Below are 20,485 nucleotides of genomic sequence, written 5' to 3'. Positions count from 1 at the left end.
ACTTAGTTAAACATGATGTCTCTGGTATTAAAACATTTAATGGATGTAGCCCTCCCTTCACTATTTATTATTTGATATACAAAATGTAAAGCAGCTGAAATATAAAGATGATCCAAAACTCAACGAAATTCGCACAATGGTGGTATGAATTGCAATTATTATGTCAAAAATGGCGTCTGATTATTTGTACATGGCAGCAAGGAAGGGCTCGACAAAGCCTTGAACATTTTCACGAGTAGGCCTATTGGGTTTTAAATGCATGAAGGTAAACCTGGTGCAACAGGTGAGAACTTGTAGAATACGATGAGAGAACCAGATTTACCTTCAAACGAACGCCTCATATAGAAAGGATGGGTTGAAGGTGTGAGCTATAACTGTAAATGAAAGGCGCCACCTGCCGACTAGTAAAAGGCACATGCTCTCCTTTCCAGAAGGTAGACTGGTTGGTTTGCATGAGGTCATGTGAGGTTTTCATAAATGAAAACCTAACTTTAATTTCACATTACAGACAGACCAAAGCCTTACATTTTCAAATCTATGAATTCAGTGTTTCTCAGAAACCCGATAGGGCCAACATCAAGGTCAATCAGAGCCTTATGATGCTGTGAGAAAGTAACACAGACTTCCCTAAATCATAGCAAAATGATAATGGAAATGTTTTATTTTATAGGCCAAGACATGCTGATAGGGGTGATTTTTTAGACCGTTTTGTCTGGTTGGAACCTCTGAAAAAATGAAACGGGCACGATTACAATTTCATCTCAATAATCTAGAAGGGCGACGACTGGAATGACAGAATATTAATCTGCATAATTGACACAATTGAGCTTTTTTTCTTTTCTTTCTCGCACGAATCGATGTTGATCCTCGTACCAAAACAGTAAAAGCATCGGAATGGTAATGGTGAAAACACGACCCATTAGAGGGTAAGTAATGCCTTCTGTCTGCCTGCCTGCATTTTAGAGAAGAGACCCGCCCACCCGAATAAAGACTGGACCTTCTCTCTTCCAATCCAGACAAAAGGATCCGCGGCAGCGCGCACTGAGCCGACCATCTGAGCACCTTTGGAGACGCCAGGGGTTTGATCCGTAGCGCGAGAACGCAGCAGCACACCGACACGCACGCCCTCCAGGTCCACCTGAAACCTTCAAGCCGGTTAATTGAACTGTTGGAAGGCCGAGAAAGGAGAATCTGAGCCCCGGTTCAATCGCAGCCAGAACACCGTGTTCCCATGATGTCATACCTGTGGATTCTGCTATTAGGAAGCCTGCTGGCGGCAAGCGCCAAGGCACAAGGTAATGATTTATTTTCCAATTAATTCGGCCCAGCCTTCAGCTGAATGTAGAGGTTTCTGTTTGCACGCACATTAGTATCTATCTATCTATCTATCTATCTATCTATCTATCTATCTATCTATCTATCTATCTATCTATCTATCTATCTATCTATCTATCTGTCTATATATGTGTCTATGTGTCTGTCTATTTGTCTGTCTATGTGTCTGTCTGTCTGTCTGCCTTGATATGTGTTGGTCATCTTCATTTCACTGTCTCTTTTTCCCTTATTCATATCCCTCAGGCTTTAACCTATATCTTTCTCTCCAGCCTTTTCTCTCCTCTTCTTCTTCTGTTTGCCTCATGTCTTAAATGTATGTGTGCACTGCAATTTCCTCTTGTCTCGTTTGCCAGCCTGCTGCCTCCCTGTCAGAATGCCAGTTCAATTCACCTTTAGCTGTAATCTGCTTGTTTTACTCAGTTTTGACTGAATGAATATAAGCTCCTCTGGCCTCTTCTTCAGTATGGATTGTTCATGGACCTGCAGCCCAGGCACATCAGTGAAATAGGTGTGTCACGTAATGTGGCCATAAAATTTTGGACATGAATTTTGGCCCACAAGGGTGTGGTGGGCCCCTTATCCTTTCATAAGTACTTTCCCTCTTTTTCACTCTTTCCCCCCATTTCCTCCTCTTTTCATCTGTTTTTTTGATACCTGAGGCTTTTCAGTCACAAGTCTCACTTCCTTTCTTCCTTCCTCTCATTTCTTCTCTATACCATAATCTTTCAATATTCTGTCTCTCTCCTTCCTCTTCCTTCTTCTTTAGCTGGACCATGGGCCCCTGCCCTTCCCCGCGGCGCATGCAATGGTTTGAGATTGTTCAAACTTGCAATAAAACTCTGAGGGAGCGTAAGGAAGCATTGAGAAAAGCAAGACACTGGGAAAGATGGAGGGAAAGTTTGGGAAATGTTGGAAGAAGAAATGTAGTGGATTTAGAAGGAAAAAGAGAGATATACAAGGAAGGAAAGAGTGAGAGCTGCATTGATAGTCATCATCATTATGCAAACAAAATTTCAGTTGAACGTTGGTTTTGCTTGGATATGATCTAGTGTAATCTCACTCTACCGGTTCACGTTTTATTAACCAACAAACCACCTGAGAGGAATCACCCTGGAAAATTAAGGATTGTTAGATCAGTCACATGTGTGCACATCATTCACGGTGTGTGTAAGCTATAGAAGTGAAGGATAGGGAGTGTCTCAGTAACTAGATCCAGCTCCAGCTGTAGACAACACCCAACAACACAACTAGTTTCAGCACCTTCCTCGCCCCCAGGGCCCAAAGCATGTGTGTGTGTGTGTGTCGGGTGGGAGTGGGGTATGACTTTAATGTACAGGACATTTGGGAGTATGAGAGGGCTTGATTAATGTGAGTGTGAGAAGCATGAGTCAGTTATAGAGCATGTGTGTGTTAGAGGCAGATGAAAGTAAAAAGAGCTGTGATGTGTGCCAGGTGTGTGTGTGTTTACACTTTTCAATTGCCAACACATAAATCACTCTTTTAATGAAAGACACACATGCACACAAACTCTCTGCTCCCATGGGGACAGTGTAAGTGTGTGCATATTTGGGGTAAACAGCACTTTCTCTCCCACTAACACACAATAGAATCATAAATGACAAAACAATGTGCAGTGAAGGTGTTGTTTTATCACCTGAAACACACACACACACACACACAGAGTTTCTGGTGTACTGTTACGTGGCAAGGCTTGGTTATTGGTGTGTATACATGTAATATTACTCGTTCAATGACACGTAGGCTATCTCAGACAAACTCACAACAGAACCTAAAACCGTCATGAAATGAAGTTCCTCTCCCCTTTGCATTAATAACATGTAATGTGAACTGTGTCTTGCATAACAAAAAGTGCAGTGATTTAGAAGAAAAAGATTCACTTATATGTTCTTTTCTAATTTCAAGAGGTAAACATGACAGAAATTAGAAATATTTTCAGTTTTTTATTATCAGGCTTACCATGTGTTATCAGGTGCCATGGTAAACGGTTTTGTCATGCATCACCCGTGGGATATCAAAACCGTGGCACCGGCATCCAACATCATTACAGACCAAAACCTTCCGTGAAGCGTTTGAAACTAAATACTTCAAGTGCAGTCTTTACACTGTATTTACTGTTGTCATAGTAGCCAACAAATGTTGTCACCAACAACATGATATAACTTGCTGATAGTGCTCACAGTTTTACTGTCTATGTGTATTTTGTTTTCCCACACGTGTGAACTGGTTTGACTTAAGAGTTTTCCTCTGGGGGACCTTTTTTGCATTTTAACACTCCACATGTTGTACAGCCTCATACAATAGCGTGCAGCCATGTCAGAGACGCACACAGATGACTCATCAGCCTCCAGGGAAAGCAGTGGCAGAGAAACAAAGTGAGTTTGGGAGAAATTCAGAGAGAGGAAAGGGGCGAGACAGTACTAAGATCTAAAACAACGACTGAAAAGAGCTGGAGGGTGAGAGATTTGGATGTGCAACAATTTGTTTCACTGCTGCACTAACACAATACAGGACAGCACTTACTCAAAATGTGAGAGTGAAAGTTGACTTGCCTTACACGTGTGTGGATGTGTGGTTGTTTGTATGTTTGGACTGAATGGAGAGGAAAAGATGTTTTTACTGAGTTTATATGCACGCAGACACGCACGTGTGTGGTTGGGTAGGGTACTGTATAGGAGTTTGTAGCGGAGGTAGTTGGAGAAGGAAGTGGCAAACTGAGAGACAACAGAAGGAGAGTTTGTATGGGGTGGCAGTCTGTCTCTCTCTCTAACACACACCAACACACTGTGTGTTACATGAGAGCCACCAGAGATGGCAAAAGTACTCACTTTCCGTACTTAAGTAGAAGTACAGATACTTGTGTTAAAAAAAACTCTGGTAAAAGTGGAAGTACTGATTAAACTTCTTTACTCAAGTAAAAGTAACAAAGTACAGGCTTGGAAATTTACTTAAAGTATAAAAGTAAAAGTAGCCTTGCGAAAGCTACCTGAAGCACACAAATGTTACTAGAGAGACGCTGAGGAACTTCAGTGGACATGGAGGACACGGTCTTTATGTGGCAATGGCTACATTTTAAATGGATGTCTGCCAACAGGCCTAAATATATGATTATTATGACAGAGACTGGGACTCCAGGTTAATAAGATTCTGACTTATTAGCAAGATATGAATTCAGTTGTGATTCTGTGAGAAGTCACAGATCCAGTTTTTATTTTTAATCTTTCCCCTAACATAAAAATGAATCTACATTTATGTGTGTGCTCAAATACGGCTTCTGGAAATTAAATAAAGGATTAAAAAATGAATGACTAAACAGACATTAATGAAGAAGTTCCCCAGCACATTGGCCAGGAGTCCTTCTTGATGTCTACTGTCCCAAACATCTCTCTCAGATAAGGCTGAGGATGATGGGAATGTCTTGCTGTTTTCTTCATTTTCAATCATGTTTCCATCCATACTACTATGTGCTAACGTTAGCGCCATCAAGCCTCAATGATTTGCTGTGAATTAATGCACAATGCTGAATCTGTTGAGTTGTCTTAGTCGTGCGTCAAATGCAACGTACAGTAGATGTATTTCCATCCATTTAGATTGAATATGGTATTGATGATGTAAACCATTATAAGGATCACCCCAGTGAAATGATGTGAAAGTTGAGAATTAGGGCTGGATTAAAGCTGATTCTGGTGTCCAACTTGGCCCCAGGCGACTTCTCTCTAGCTAAGTTTCCATCCACTTGTCAACTGAACTACAGTATCTGAAGTTCGGTGAAACTGTTGATGCTTCATTAAGACCAACGTGCAACCTAGCTAACAGGTGAAGACCACACCAAAACCACTAGCTAACTTACTTTAAATGTGAAGAACTATGGACCAAAAACAGGCTTAAGTGAACTGACAACATGAGTTATACGACTTACAGTTCTCAAAGAAGCAGACACACAATCTCAGCTGATTACCCTCCGGACAGCTAGTCCCCTATTCATTTCTCTCACTTTTTTCTCCGTGTGGCGCACGCACCCGCTCGCGGTGTGTGGCGCTTGTCTGCGCTATTTTCCGACATGACAACCTCTTGTAAAAACTAAAGTAACGACCCAATTTTGTAAAATGTAAGGAGTAGAAAGTACCGATATTTGTGTAAAAATGTAAGGAGTAGAAGTAAAAAGTCGCCACAAAAATAAATAGTAAAGTAAAGTAGAAATATCAGAAAAATCTACTTGAGTACAGTAACGAAGTATTTGTACTTCGTTACTTCCCATCTCTGAGAGCCACATACGTCCCACTCACGTTCATGGAGGCAAGATGTTATTAAAAACGTGCCTACTTATGTCCACATTTACTGTTAGCGAAAACAGTCTGTAAATACAAATACACGCATTAGCAGAGACCCTGGTTTGACAAATAAACAATAAAATGTCAGTTGGAAGTTCGCACAATTCAACAGGTTTTATGTTGTTCCATGTTTTATTAAGGCGGGGATTTTTGAGGAAGTTGTAAGATAGTGAAATAGAAACACCCACGCAAGTGCCACACTTGCACACACATGTACTCACACATGCAGTCCTGTTTATCCAGCTCTGAATGCGGTTTGATTCTTAAGAAACCAATGAAGGCTCTAATTATTGTTTAACTTGGATGCTTAGCTTGTACAGTGACATTCACTGGGGAAACAGGGTTTGATAGAAACAAGTGCTTTTTTTTTTTTTTCATTTGTAACCATGCACCTGCGCATGTCTTACATTCATGTTTATGTGAATAAATGCATGTTTATTGTGTGTTAAGCCTTGCTTGTGCACACTTACTTGCGTGTGTATGGATTTGTGCAACTCTGATACAACTGACTTCGCAAACACAGCGATCCTTCATTGGAAATTCGCTTGTCAATGAGCAACTGCTGAATAATTATTTTCTTTGATCATGTTAAGGAAGAGAGTTTTGATACTGAGCAGCAAAACCTAATGACTCGTATTGCTATACATGTATGTTTTATTTTCTAGCAGTCTTTTGGCACCCGCCCTGCCTTCCTTTAAATTTTCTCCAACTTTGTCAATCCATTCTAAATGCAGTTTTGCAAACAGACAGCACAGCATCACTAATACCATGATTTACAGTTTAATCGTTGGTACTCGTATTTGTAAGAATGTACTGTCCCTCTGAACCAGCATGAGGGTGCTGCTGAAATCAGCAGAGCAAAGAATGCTCAAGTCAGAGCACAGTTTTGCTGTTTCAGCTTCTCACGTGCAACAGGGGAATTTCACAGCACTTGCTCAAAGACACACAATCACCCCGCTCATCTCACACACAGAATGACAAAGACATGCGCTTTGTATTTTCTCATTAGTACAGAGTTGCAATCCCAGTACTGACGTTGAGTCTTCATAGGATTTTGAGGCAGGTGAGACGTGATCGATGCGTCTGTCAGCAAGTTGTGGCTGGAGCATTCACATCAGGGACCAATCAGAGCAGGGTGTGTCTCTCTCTCTCTCTCTCTATCTCTCTGTGTGTGTGTCGTTCATGATAGTTGTGTAAGAGAATGTGTACATCATCTTATGAACCATTCAGACAGATGACTTGGTTTTAAATGACAACAGATGGAAAATTGCATGATGCTTTTAATTACCAATGGTTAGACTACCAGTCTTACGCTCTATTTTAAGTTATAATATTTACTCTTATTTGTTTGTGAATAGAGTGGGTCAAATAATGGTCAATACGGTTCGTTGTAGATGTTGTGTTTAAGCCAAGTCAGGTCAAGTTTAAGCCTTCAAAGGCATAAGAAGTCAGTTGCATGATGTTTGTTGATGTACCAAGGTTTCAGGAGAGCCCTTTATTTTCCCCACTTTTAACATTGATATGTCAATAGTCCGTATATCACTGTATGAGTGCTCTGTATTTACTTATTGTCATGATTTCTTTCTTTACACATCTCTGTGTAGACGATGTAGCCAAAACAGAGGATCCAGCAGCTCTTGAGACCCCGGCCCCTGAAGCAGACGCAGCACCAGAGGTCAATGAAGAAACCGCCGATGACAAGGAAACTGACCATACAGCTGAGGTAAAGAATGAGAATATTTAGTTTTGTTTGACAATTTTGTCTTGGTCTTTATTTGTCTTTTTTCTGAGTAGAGGTCTCCTGTTACTACTGACTAATTCTGTTTTGTACTGACAACTGGTCTTGAAAAGCAGATACCTAAAAAAGTGACATACTGTAAGTGCAGGTCCGACTAATGTGGTCAATAATGTAAAGGTGAATATAGTAGTATAGTAAATAGTTATCTTCAGTCTGAGTTACTGGAACACTGCAAACTTTTATTGCCGTCCTTTTTCCAAACTCTTATCTTGCATTGTCAGGAACACAAGTCAAAGGGGCTAAGCCCTTTAGAAACCGCAGTACTGACACAATATATACATACATAATACATAATAAAAGTTTTATCTTATCTTATCTATAAATCCTGTCCAGTTGTAGGTTACCTAAATTATTCGTGTTTCTAGGTAACAGTGCCACTGCGTGTTCTCTAGTCAAGCTCACTGAGGTCTGGAGAAAATCTAGTTCTAAATCCTTAGGCAGTTATTTGATAATCTGAGACGTATCAAATGGCTTAACAACTTGTCATGTTGCTTCTTAGTTGGATATTGAAAAGTTTTATGTATCATTATGTTATTGGCTTGAAATGTATTAGCACCTCTGTGTCTGCCCTTTCAGACTGACTTTTGTGTTTGGTATTTCATCATAGCTCCATTTTGCAAATAAGTTGTGCTTAGTACAACTAAGAGATGGTGAAGCACTAACAAATAAGCAGACGTGAGCTTAAAACCTACATTACAGGAGGGCCTTCTTAACTATAAATGTTTAGAGATTTGTGTTTCTGGATCATTATGTGAATGTTTAAGATATATATTGTGTGCTGAATATAGGAAATACTGACTACGACTGAGCCCGATCCTGAACCTGAGCCTGAGCCTGAGCCAGAGTCAGAGCCAGAGCCAGAGCCTGAGCCAGAGCCCGAGCCTGAACCCGAGCCTGAGCATGAACCCGAGCCTGAACCCGAGCCTGAGCCTGAACCCGAGGCTGAGCCAGAGCCTGAGCCAGAGCTTGCTGCTGAGCATGAAGATGGAGCCGATGAACCAGTGACTCCTGCGGTTGAAGACGCAGAACCAGCGACAGCTGCACCTGAGGGAGCAGAACCAGAAACAGCAGACACTGAGGCAGAAGCCGCTGCAACACCAGGTGATTACTAGGCGTTCAAATATGCACACTGAAAATGAAATACAGTGAAATTGAAGTAAAAAAAAAAAAGAAAAGAAAAAAAAGAAAATATAAAACATTTTGTGTATATTGTTATATTACTTACACATTAGTAACAAAAATAAGGCCTTAGTTCAGTTACATTTGCACATGGCCAATCCTGTTTTGATAAAGATCAATCAAGTTCTGCAATTCCTCCTTAAATTTCCCCTTTCTATGTATTACCTACTTCTTCAATTCACCTTGTCAATGTGAAAAGGTGTGGCACAATACTTTTTCAACCTGTTTTTAACAAAGCAATAAAACAAGCCATCACAGTCCATGTTATAACTCTTTGGGTAAATGAATGATAAAAACATGTGTCTGTTTCACTCTCCTGTCCAGAGCCTACAGCGGATCCAAAGGCTAATGGAGAGGAGGAAGCTATTACCTCAAGCACTGGTGCGACACCTGCTCATGAGGAGGTTGGTAGCATTGTTAAAAAGTTGGATATTATTCATGAGTTAATATGTCCTAACAACATGTTTATATGCTATATAATACATTTTTAATAGAGTGGACCTGAAGCCACACCAGCTGATCCAGCTGTAGCAGATGAGGAAACCCCTACTGATCCAGCTGGTGATGAAAATGTAGTACCACAAGTGGAGGACCCTGTCCCTACAAGTAAGAATTAAGATGCGCTGCTGCATATTATGCACACTTTAAAAATAAGGCAAAAAGGATCCTGGTGCCCTGATGTACAGTAATTCATGAAAGCTAGAATTCACACATATTACACTGGTACAGAATAACACTGAGAGACAGTCAGTAACTTATAAACTGTTCATTCTAAGGCATTTTGGATAGAGTGTGTAACTTGTAGGTGTGAAATAAGTACCCAGATATAAAGATGAGTTGTTGAGAAAGCTGAACATATGTAAAATGTTTGTAAAACTTGGTTGTGTCATGGTATCAACATACTTTTTAAGTCATGATACATCTCTCATAGTCAAAGTGTGTAATGTGTTAATTAATATATATATTAGAAAATTATACATTTGCATACTCTCCTTTGTGAACACTTTTAGAAAGCTGTTACAACTATGGGTGCCATCAGCATATATGACTTAATATGCATTAATTTAGCTTACTTTTTAATGAGAGAGAGAGAGAGAGAGAGAGAGAGAGAGATAGTAAAACACCATTTCTGTTTTTGTGATTGTATTAAAACATGTATCTGTTCTTTGTCTTTGCCAACAGTTATAGAGACGATGGTTAATAAGGTGAATGCAGGTAAAAAGTTTTTTTCACTTCATTTATACAATTTCCAAAGCCACCTAATGTAAACCTCAATCTTTCTGGAGCCGTCACACAGTTAAACAAATTACTAAGGCACACCACAAATAATTGCTCATGAGTATGACTCAGAAGCCCTTTTCATCAAACAAGAGCACTTCAGGACAACCTAATAAAAAGCAGGAGCTGGAAACATTCTGAAGCGCTGTCTGTATGGATTGAGTTGTGTATTTTCCACAAACTCTGAACCTACAATATGGCCAAACATTAAATCTCCACTGTGTCACCATCTGACCCCAGGAATACCCATGAAAGTATCGTGGTTACAGTCATTTTGTGTTATCAGTTATTTACGATAATGTGCATGTCCTGCTTTAATGAGATATGTTGTACAATTTTGCTGCAACTCCCCATTTTCTGAACAAATTAATGGAAAACAGATGTGTTTTTTTTTTTTTTACCAAAAGCACAAGTCACTTAGGAAGGTTATGAGGTGGGATTTTGGCACACACAATTTTGCCTCAGTAATTAGTTGCTGTAGAAGGTTTATTCCATGTGATAAATGGCAGAGAAACATTCTTGCACAACAGGAAACTAATTGAGATATGGAGAGGTGAGGAGACAAAAGAGAATGGAAAAGGGAAGGAGGGAAAGTGGCAAAGGTAGAGTGAGAAAAGAGATAAGGGGAGACACAAAGAGAAAGAGAAGAGGAGAGAGGAGAAGGTGGTGAGGTTAATGGAAAGGACAGAGAAGTATAAAAGAAGAAATTATATATGAAGTAAAGCAGGAGAAATTGTATTGGAGTAAAACTTGGCTCAAAATATGGTTTTATTATTAACATTCATGTGTGACAAATGGTGCTTTACAAAGTGAGCACAATGCTTACTAGAGTAACTGTGATTTAATGTCAGGACTCGTTTTAGTTTTTTTTTTAAATAGGTCAATGTATCATTGTGTCCCTGGGGTTCTATCTAAAATAATCCACTGATCCTACCTCGCCCTGCCCTGCCTAAAACTGTTGTATTAGTCACTTGGTGTTTCCCTAATTGTATATAGTCAGGGTATTGTATTGTTTCTGGCAGATAATATGCCTTAATCTAAGTCAACACTAGTTCACAAGATCTCTGTCACACCCTTGCAGCAGGTAGGGTTTCAGAGTCCTTATCGAGGACACCTCTGCAGGGTAATCACCCCAGGGGCCATTAAGGACTGAAAGCTTCCATCATGGATGACATTATCATTACATAGTTCCACATGCAACAGCAGAGTATGGTGTGTTAAAGAGATTATATGTTATTGGTGAACATCTGGAATATATCCCTCTTGGGCGGGACAGTGAAAAGTCAATGTCCCCTAGGGGGATTGATATTACATTCTTGTCACCAATGATATTGTTTTTTCACATGGAGGATTTAACCTGGAGGTGGCAGGAGGAGAGAATGCAGTGAACAGCCAAGGACGGAGCCGTTCTGGGGGTTAGTAACTTCTTATGACAATAACTGTTGATGTCATTATTGTAATCAATAACCAGAACGTGTGTAAGGATGCACAATAACTTTGGGTACACAGGTAGGAACACAAACAGACACGGGTAAAGACATAGTTCAGTTTAAGTGGAATTGTACTGTCTTTCCTATTCACCACAATGTCACGGATGCCTTTTTTTATCACTCTGCACGCTGTTTGCAACTATGTGGAACGGTGAGATTAACCCCGCAGTAACTGGATGTCTTTGGGATCAAAATGAACTCAACTCTAAGGAATAACGTCTCTTGCATAAAGGGCTTTTATACTTTGAGCTAGTAAGCCTAAGCTTAGTGACAAAATGTATAAATTACGACAACATGACGTAGTTAACACTTAGTTAACCAGTCATCACTGTTGTACTTCCTGTACTACCTAATTGAAGCAAAGCAGCTTATTGAGCCCATAGATATTTGTGCATTGAGCCAAAATAGGCCAATCTCACCATTAAGCATTGTCTGTAACTCCAAGTTGTTATTGCTTTTGTCAAATTTATGCACCTGGTGGAACTGGCTTTAGTCTGGCATGACAACTACAAAGTAACTCTTCCAAATGGTTCGGCAACACCTCATGCAACATGCTTTTAGATACTTTTTCTCGTGGATCTATACACTGCAAGAATGCTTTTCTAATTTTATGAGCTGTGTTCCCATGACAAGAGAACAAATTGACCCGTTTTACCTCCTGGGTTGAGAAAGCTTATTCACTACCTACGGAGCAATTTGACAGCCACACTTTAAGACTGATTTCTTGCAGCATTCACCCTTTGTTCCCCATCCGAAAGCCGATCCATTTATGTCTGTATAATTATTTTAATCTAGTAAAAGGCACTCTTCTTTTAGTGCACTGTTATTACTGGCTTTGTCATGTTGAAGCAGGTAGAGGACAGCCATGACGTCACAGGCGTATAAAGACAGGCGCAAAAGGAGATAACAGGGTTGTTTTGTATATAGATCGAATGAAAGATCAGAGAGAAACATAGAGGGTGTGTGTGTCTCTCACAGATATGTCGTTGCTCAATTGGTAGAGCAGCTGCACATGTATAGAGGTTTACTCCTCGACGCAGCGGTTGCGAATTTGACTCTGACCTGCGGCCCTTTGCTGCATGTCATTCCCCCTCGCACTCCCCTTTTGTATCTTAATGTGTATTGTTGAAAATGAGGGCCTAAAATGCCCAAAAATAATCTTTAAACAACAAGAAAAGATACGTTATTGCTCTAATATTATAAAGGGGTCTCTATGAGTGTACACAAGGGACATTAGTGTGTGTGTGTGTGTGTTTGTGTGTGTGTGTGTGTGTGTGTGTGTGTGTGTGTGTGTGTGTGTGTGTGTGTGTGTGTGTGTTGTGTGTGGGTGTGTGTGTGTGTGTGTGTGTGTGTGTGTGTGTGTGTGTGTGTGTGTGCTTTGGATTATTAACACATTTAAACTTGGAACAAAAATGCCTTTTGTCCCCATCCTCCTTTAATTACTCGTCTTTCTTTTTTTTCTTTTCTTTTTAGCACATGTTGCTGGCGCCGCAGGAGATGGTAAGAATTAAATACATATATTTACATATAATAAATACATTTTTGACTTAAAGACAAAAATGATCACATCACTCCATCTAAACTCCAAATCCCAGTCATATATTGTACATAGTTCCGCAGCCACAGCAGCAGTAGAAGGGCTCATGTAGTTTGAGAAACTGGTAAAGCATGCAGGATATTACTGGCATGCCTCTGACAATAAAAACAGGATACAAGAATCATGGGGAAAAGCCTCTCCCCTATTACTTAAGTTCCAAAAATGTTTGAAACTGGTCTTCTGAGTATTTTCCCTTAACTTCTCACGTGCAGTTGCCCTACATCTGTCAAAGGTGCTACTTCTCAAGCTTGGATGTAATTCCCGTTTCTGATTCTCAGACAGATACAGCAAGGATACAGATACTTTTAAATAAACTGTTCCTTGTGTCACATTAATTTATCTCCCATAGTGAAGAACCAGTTTGTGAATGGTTCAGTTTCATGTTGTTAACAGTTTTTGTGTGCTCTCTGTTCTAAACAGCAGACAAGTCTAAACCCAGCGGTGAGTTAATCCTTCTTTTCTTTACTTTAACACATTAACACATTAACCCACCCACCCATGCACTGCCCTAAACATGCATAAGCTATTGTGTATTGCAAAGAGCCCTGGGGTGTTGTTGCTGCAGCTGCTGACATTTCTACTTTAAACATTAAGTATATTTGTATGAATAATGAACTCCAGGCAAATGGGGTGGTTGTATCTTAAATTGGCATAATTTATCCAAATCATTAAAAAGTTGTTGGCATACATTCACATTGCCTTTGTCAGTTGCTAGACAGGGTGGCAAAAATGCAGGTCTTTATATTATATTAATTTCAAAGTCTCACACACCGCCACACCACCCAGCAACAAATCAACAGATCCCCTTTTGCTGGTGTGAATGTAACCTTAAGTCACCAGAGCTGAAATGTGTAGCTATATGTTTAATAATAGTCTAGATACCTCTTTCCAATTCTATTTCTTATCGATGATATATACAATAATCTGTCTAAGTATTACAAGTCATAGACCATTTTGTCTAGATCATCACATTGTAAAAGTCTATCTTTTAGCTATATTGACAAACTCTACTGTAGATTTTCCTCTGACCTTGGTGTTGTATCTTTCAGTAATTTGATAGGGGTTGTAGTTGCTGAACACATATGGTACCAATTGACTTGTGTTTTCCATAGTGCATCTTGTCCGCCAGTTTATCTCTTTATTTTTTTTGTTTGTACAAAGGATGTGTGTGTGTGGGTGTGTGAATTCATGCAGCCTTCTTGAACCAAACAAATGGTGTGTGTCCTGCATTAGTGCATACCCATGTTCATACTTGTCCATGTCTACCCACCTTTACTTCCTTGTACTGACTTACTGCCTCCTCTGATTTTATTCCACTTAATTTCACTGACTCATTCCTTTTTTATTCATTTATCTTGAGTCACGCAAGTTCTCTGACTAATACCTGTCCCTTGTTCTTCTCAGCTTTTGTTTATCACTAGATTTACTGAACTCTTTCATTCTTTCTTGTGTGCCTAAGTTTCTGACTCACCCATCACACCCCAACATCCTTCCTTATTATACAATCCATTATTTCTGATTTAATTTATTTTATTTCATTTTAAGTTAAAAAATGCAACAACATAAAGGTAACAAATTAAACGCAGGCATCAAACCATGCACTGCCTTATAATCTAGTCTGAAATGTGTACTTCCTCCTCATTTATAGTAAATTCAAAAGGCTTTAGCAGCATAATATAACCATTAAATATTAGCATTATTTAGCCTCATGTGACCTGAATACCTTGAATACTCCACAAAGTACATGTAGTGTAGACGCCTGCCATTTGCTGTTAAATCTTTAGTTTATATATTTTTATATGTTAGCCTTATGTATAGCTTTTAATCAAATCTGTTGAATTAATTGTTAGTTATAATATAGCAAATAAGTAACATTAAGTACAAATTGTGTGATATTTGCACTAGAATCAGCATCTTATGTTACTTTATAAGTGGGCACTGTACTATAAATTGCTGACAATGTTTCATAATGTTTAGTACAATAAAACATCATTGTAGTGGTGTGTTTTTAATGTATATATAAATGAAAGATTAATTGTCATCATGACATTGTGGGTTTAAGGCGTGTATTGGTTTGTGTGCCTTTAACAGACTATGACAGCTTGAGAGCTATTTGCTGTGTGCTATGACACAGTGTGAAACTGCACAGATCGGTGTTGTCCTAGTAACTGGGTTACAGGTGCAGATAGATTCATGCTTTCACTGTGAATGCTTTTAGGGGTCTAGATTGTTAGGTAGGCAAATGAATTGGGATCAGAAAATGCTACGACAACTTGATACATCTCTCTCACACGCACACATTGTGTCCTGTCATTGAGCCTCACAGCTCAATTATTTTAACTGCAAAATGGCACCCAGTGTTGATACTGAACATTACAATCTCTTTAAGTAGCTGTTACACTGACAGATATAAAACACAGTGAAGTCATATCTGTATAATAACCCATGCTCAAAGTAAAATGTTTAGAGTTGAAATGTTTTTTGTTTTGACAAAGTTGACTATACATATCCAGCTCTGACCCACTGGTGTCAATTATCTTTTTTGTTGTTGTTTTTCTTACAGAGGCCAGCTCCAGCCCTTTAGTAGGCATCGTGGTTGCAATTGGTGTGGCTGTAGTGGCAGCAATCGTTGGATACTTCACCTATCAGCAGAAAAAGCTGTGCTTCAAAAATAGACAGGGTAATGATTTTTGACCTGCTGATAAATTAACTAACTGGAAACAGAAACACAACACCTAGCTGGTGCACACAAGGTTGAGTATTTGCTTGATCATGGCACTTATTAAAGCAATTCCTTTAGACTTTCCTTTTGTTTCTTGAACAATGATCTGCATGGCAATATATATATTTTTTTAAATTGCTATTTGGTGCAGCATATGTGAATACTCCATATGGTTGACAGAATCTCAGTCTTGAATGAGCTAGCATCTTTAGTAACACTTTGCCTTAGCCATGTTCCAGTGAGACAGGTGTGTGTGTGTTTGTGTGTGTGTGTGTGTGTGTGTGTGTGTGTGTGTGTGAATATTACAAGTTCTGAAGGTCAGCAGACTTTTTTTGAGACATAGCAGACTCAGCTTTATCCCATAGAGTGCTGTTAGTTGCACTCAACTCATACACATCCTGCATACCTACTACCAATTCAGCAAAGTTTTAATTTACAGTCAACATGAGCAATAGGTCTTTCATCTTAAGCAATGTAGGGCAAAAGTCAGATTCAGAATAAGGATTATAATGTGACTATTAACAGCGAGTATTTATCAAATATTCTAAGTTTGAATAAAAACACAACTTCTATCTATATTTAGTATTATATTTGTATTCAGTCTTCATAAATATGAATGATTCTCCCTCAGTATTAAATGAGTATTGTCAACAGCAATGTAATCAGTAAGTACAGCGCTGGAGCTGCTCCTTTTGACAATAAATTGGTAAGCTTGACTGCATATGAACACGTAGTTTTGAGGTTTTATACCAGAAAAAATGAAAAATAAATTCATGGTGGTGATAGGCAATTAAAGCCGAGAAATATTAGTATCCTGGGATTCTCTCCCCTGGGTGCTTTCACTGTCATACATCATTTACGGTCAGATAATTAAATGCTTGTGAAATCTAAACTGACATGTGATGACTAATGGGCTTCATTTGGTTGCGTTTTTGTGTCTATCTGACTTTGTCGATCTGTGTGATTAGAAGCGGATCCAGAAGCTGCACGCAAAGCTGATACCGCAGAGGCTCAGGCAGATCCCCAAGGTAGGACACCATGCATTTTAAGAAGATACAAACAAACACATCAAACACATAGAGTACTTTAAACCTTTTTTCTTCCTTTTGCAGTCCTAAGCAACCTGCTGAACTCCTCCTAGACAAGCAATGATCGCATGACTGCCTAGACCAACTACTGGCAAGCAAAGTGGCAATCTCACTGTTAGGCTCTTTCTTTTGCAGAGCTAAATTACTGTGAGGCCCCAGAGTAGGGCTGTGTGTGCATGTGTATGTATGTTAGTCTGTGCGTGTCTGTATGTGTGTTAGTGCAAATGTGAGTTCATTTGTGTGTGTGTGTGTGTGTGTGTGTGTGTGTGTATACGTGTGTACGCACATATCTGGGAAGTAAATATATGTGAACCTTCTGGGTTGTATGATTGTTAGAATATAGGAATGTATTAAATGATTGGACAAACTTTCTACTTCAAACCAAATCCAACATTTTTTAAGAGAGGACATTAAAAAGATTTAATCTCAAATTAACCATAAAGTGGCTAAATTATAGAACTGCCTTTTTTATTGTATTTGTATGGCTACTATTCAGTTCTAGTTATTCAATGTGAGTATAAACCAGTGACAGTCATGGATGTTGTAGACGTTTAACTTTGTACTGAATTCTTTAAAGTAGATTTTTTTTCTTGTTATGCTAATTCTGTTGTTGTTTGAGCCACACATGTGATTTTGAAAATCAATTGGCAACGGTCACTTAAGTAAAGCGTTTTTTTCTTTTTGTAATTGTCTGCAGTACATATGCAGGGTAGATAGATAACAGGGGGCAACAATAACTACCCCTGTATTTCCTGGATTCTGGCGAGGAAAAATTAGTATAGGATTATAGGTGGGCCACTGATATCACTGTATGTGTGTGTGTGTTTGTGTGTGGGTGTCTTTTTTGGGTTGGTGAAGAGGCTAACATTTAAACCTGGTTGGGTGACTACCACTTCTCCTCAGTCAGTTTAATGAATTAGAAAGAAAGAGTGGAGTTTCCAATTAAACACAAACAAAAATAAGAATGGCACAAACTCATTCATTTGAAAATTAATTGAACTATTAACACATATCATATGTACAGTATATACTGAGATGAGTTGAAGTGAAGTCTACTCTAACCCTGCTTCTGTCAATGGGTGAATGGTCACCAGACATGGAAAAATTCAAAAGAAGTCATGTAGTAGTGTGTTAGACCTTGTTCTGTTGTAGTATGTGTCATTCTAGTTGTGATGCAGTAATTTTTATAGTGCCTTTCACTGACACAGCCTGGCTTGACCAATCTACAGACACACAGGGAGAGAGCTGGGAAAATAAACCTGAAAACAGGCAAATAAGTAGTTGAATGTATCAAAATATACTAGACAATTGAGGAATGTAAGATCTTAATTCATTCAAAATCATGTTGATGGTTGAAAAGCGTCATCTTAAACTGCTTGTGTATATGAATCTGTTACATTATCCTAACAGCTGATGTATATCTGTTCACAGTGGGCTGTTTATTTTCCAGTACTTTTCAACTAATATAGCACCTTCCAAACTCTTTCAACAGCGTCACATTTCATTAGTACAAGTATCCTTATTGTGTGTCTCTTTATTTGAGCAAGCCAGTTGCTGTCATAGTGGTTTTGTATCATTCAAATTACCATTCACCTGTGATTTTTAAAATATGAAATTTAAATTTAGCAGTGGTGCCTCAGAGCTGACACATTTCATCTATAGTCAACTTGTTTGCTGTAGTATTGTGTGAATACTATTGTGAAATGCCTCAGAAGCAACGCTACTGCATTTTAAAGAAGAAAAAAGCCCAACAGTTTTTTTTGCGACTGTAGCACAAATAATATGAACTTCTGAATGTCTTTTTGTTGCCTTGCAGTTTTGTACTTGCTCTGTTCCCTTTAAACTTTGAAATAGGGTTATAGAGGTTGCATAGTGCTGCAGTTCATGTCAAGTGTGTAACTTGTAAAGCACCATATAGCTGCAATACAGGACAGAGACTGTTTATAACAGCCTAGCCTCAAGCTGAGAAATATGAATAGTCTGTGATGTCATATATTGATTAATCCTACTGTATAAACTGTGGGCTGGACACCGGGTCAAAGCTTGGTTTGAAAATGCTTTCTTAACCTATAATCTGTGATAGATAAGTGGATGGTGTGTCTGAAATCCCCAACTGCATCTGCTACAATGGCATGAAGTGATAATGCTAAGTGATAACAAAATATCCACTAAATAACAAGTTATCAGATATAGCCACTGATGCCTTCAAGACAAAACTTCCTCCTTTTAATGCAGTACTCACCCCATTTGAGCACTCCAATAAGTTAAATAGGAATCAACAAAAGCACTCTTTTGTCCTGCAGTACACATTCAGAAACCTTACTGGCCTGGGACTGATTTAATGTAAAGGAGACTAAAACAGCAGTACATTGATAAAAAAATGGCACAAGGAATGCTTTGTGTTTTGAGCATTATTGTCCACTCCCAAGCTGTCACAATCCTCGTAAACATAACTATAACACAAACTGTTGGAGCATTGCATCCACACCAATATGTAAAACCAAGGAAATTGTAGACTTATTGGGTCCTGAAGTGCACTTCCCAGATAATGCCATGGCATCAATCGTGGCGCTGACCAGTCCTGCCTTATACCGCCTCTTGAGTATTTCAGAGAGGAAATTGTCATCATCCGAATGTAACCGGTTGAACTAACAGATGCTGTGCAGGTGATTTTAATAACACAATATATATGGGAGAAGCACTATCCTATCCTGTATTCATCTTGATTCATCAAACATATTTAGACAATTTATTTTTGATTCAGGCTGGTGACCCTTTTTATTTAAATACACTGTTTTTATTTTGTGTAGGATCTGTCTTCATTTTTTTGTCATCTGGCACTTGTTGTTCTTCTGGAAATCTGTAAATAATGTTCGAGGAGTCAATTAAACAGTTTTCGTGGGAGTTGGTGGTTTATTTCCCTGCCAAATGTTTTTTGTCTGGTGTGTGAGTAGTTCAGAAAGATTGCATTAAAGAATGAAATTCAAATATTCATATTTTACAGTCAAGATATATAGTACATTCTGTCTCTGTTAGTGTACAGGGCCTGTAAGTTGTTTGGTAGTTAAGAAAGCTCAGGAAAACAAAGGGCATCACAAGGCGTGATCTAAAATGTTTAATATGTCAGGAATTTATAGAAGGAAACTCATTAAACAGTTTTGAGCTTAGTGAATGATTCATGATGACAGGTCCATAAAGATTCACACCTGAGGTCCTAAGAAGGAGAACACGTGAACCTGCGGAGGTTTTTCTCACCAAACACATACACTCACAATCCTTGTACATGTGCACATATTCCTTTCATACCCACCAGCTATTACACCGGCGTCAACTTTAAACCATCTAATTAAACCCAGCACTGCAAGCAGCAGTGATGACTTGATAGTGACTCAGTAATGGAGTTAATTTTATTACACGTGAATCAGACTTAATTATCTTTAATGGTTGAAACTATAAAATTCTGCTGTGTTGGTGTCTGTGGGGTAAACACACTCATAAAAACACCAGTATCGTAATCCCAGTGTTTTGTAATTCCATTAAAGAAATAAGTAGTATTGTCATAAAGAATGATTCCAGATTATTGATGACTGTATTATGACAGCAGAAGTTTATGTATAGCCGGTTCATGTCGACCTACTATTCCTGTACT

General features: G+C 38.9%; 1 protein-coding gene across 1 annotated transcript; it reads left to right on the top strand.

The window, feature by feature from the left end:
* The first annotated feature begins 984 nt into the window (after positions 1-984).
* Positions 985-19,740, top strand: si:ch211-39i22.1 (protein TsetseEP). Its single transcript, XM_034885430.1, has 12 exons — positions 985-1,295; positions 7,289-7,407; positions 8,271-8,583; positions 8,986-9,065; positions 9,156-9,267; positions 9,844-9,876; positions 11,283-11,354; positions 12,903-12,929; positions 13,447-13,467; positions 15,590-15,706; positions 16,717-16,776; positions 16,861-19,740. The coding sequence occupies exons 1-12, from the start codon at positions 1,232-1,234 to the stop codon at positions 16,887-16,889; spliced, it is 1,047 nt and encodes a 348-aa protein (XP_034741321.1). The 5' UTR covers positions 985-1,231; the 3' UTR covers positions 16,890-19,740.
* Positions 19,741-20,485: the final 745 nt, after the last annotated feature.

Source organism: Etheostoma cragini, chromosome 11 (genome assembly GCF_013103735.1).
Source record: "Etheostoma cragini isolate CJK2018 chromosome 11, CSU_Ecrag_1.0, whole genome shotgun sequence".
NCBI classification, from domain to species: Eukaryota; Metazoa; Chordata; class Actinopteri; order Perciformes; family Percidae; genus Etheostoma; species Etheostoma cragini.
Note: the sequence above shows the minus strand (reverse complement) of the source record. Positions and strands in the feature narration are given on the sequence as shown.

Excerpts from the sequence above, each read along its gene's own strand:
- si:ch211-39i22.1 (XM_034885430.1), top strand. The coding sequence starts at position 1,232 with ATGATGTCATACCTGTGGATTCTGCTATTAGGAAGCCTGCTGGCGGCA. Across the intron at positions 9,066-9,155 it reads CGACACCTGCTCATGAGGAG|AGTGGACCTGAAGCCACACC; the intron begins GTTGGTAGCATT and ends CATTTTTAATAG. Across the intron at positions 13,468-15,589 it reads AGACAAGTCTAAACCCAGCG|AGGCCAGCTCCAGCCCTTTA; the intron begins GTGAGTTAATCC and ends TTTTTCTTACAG.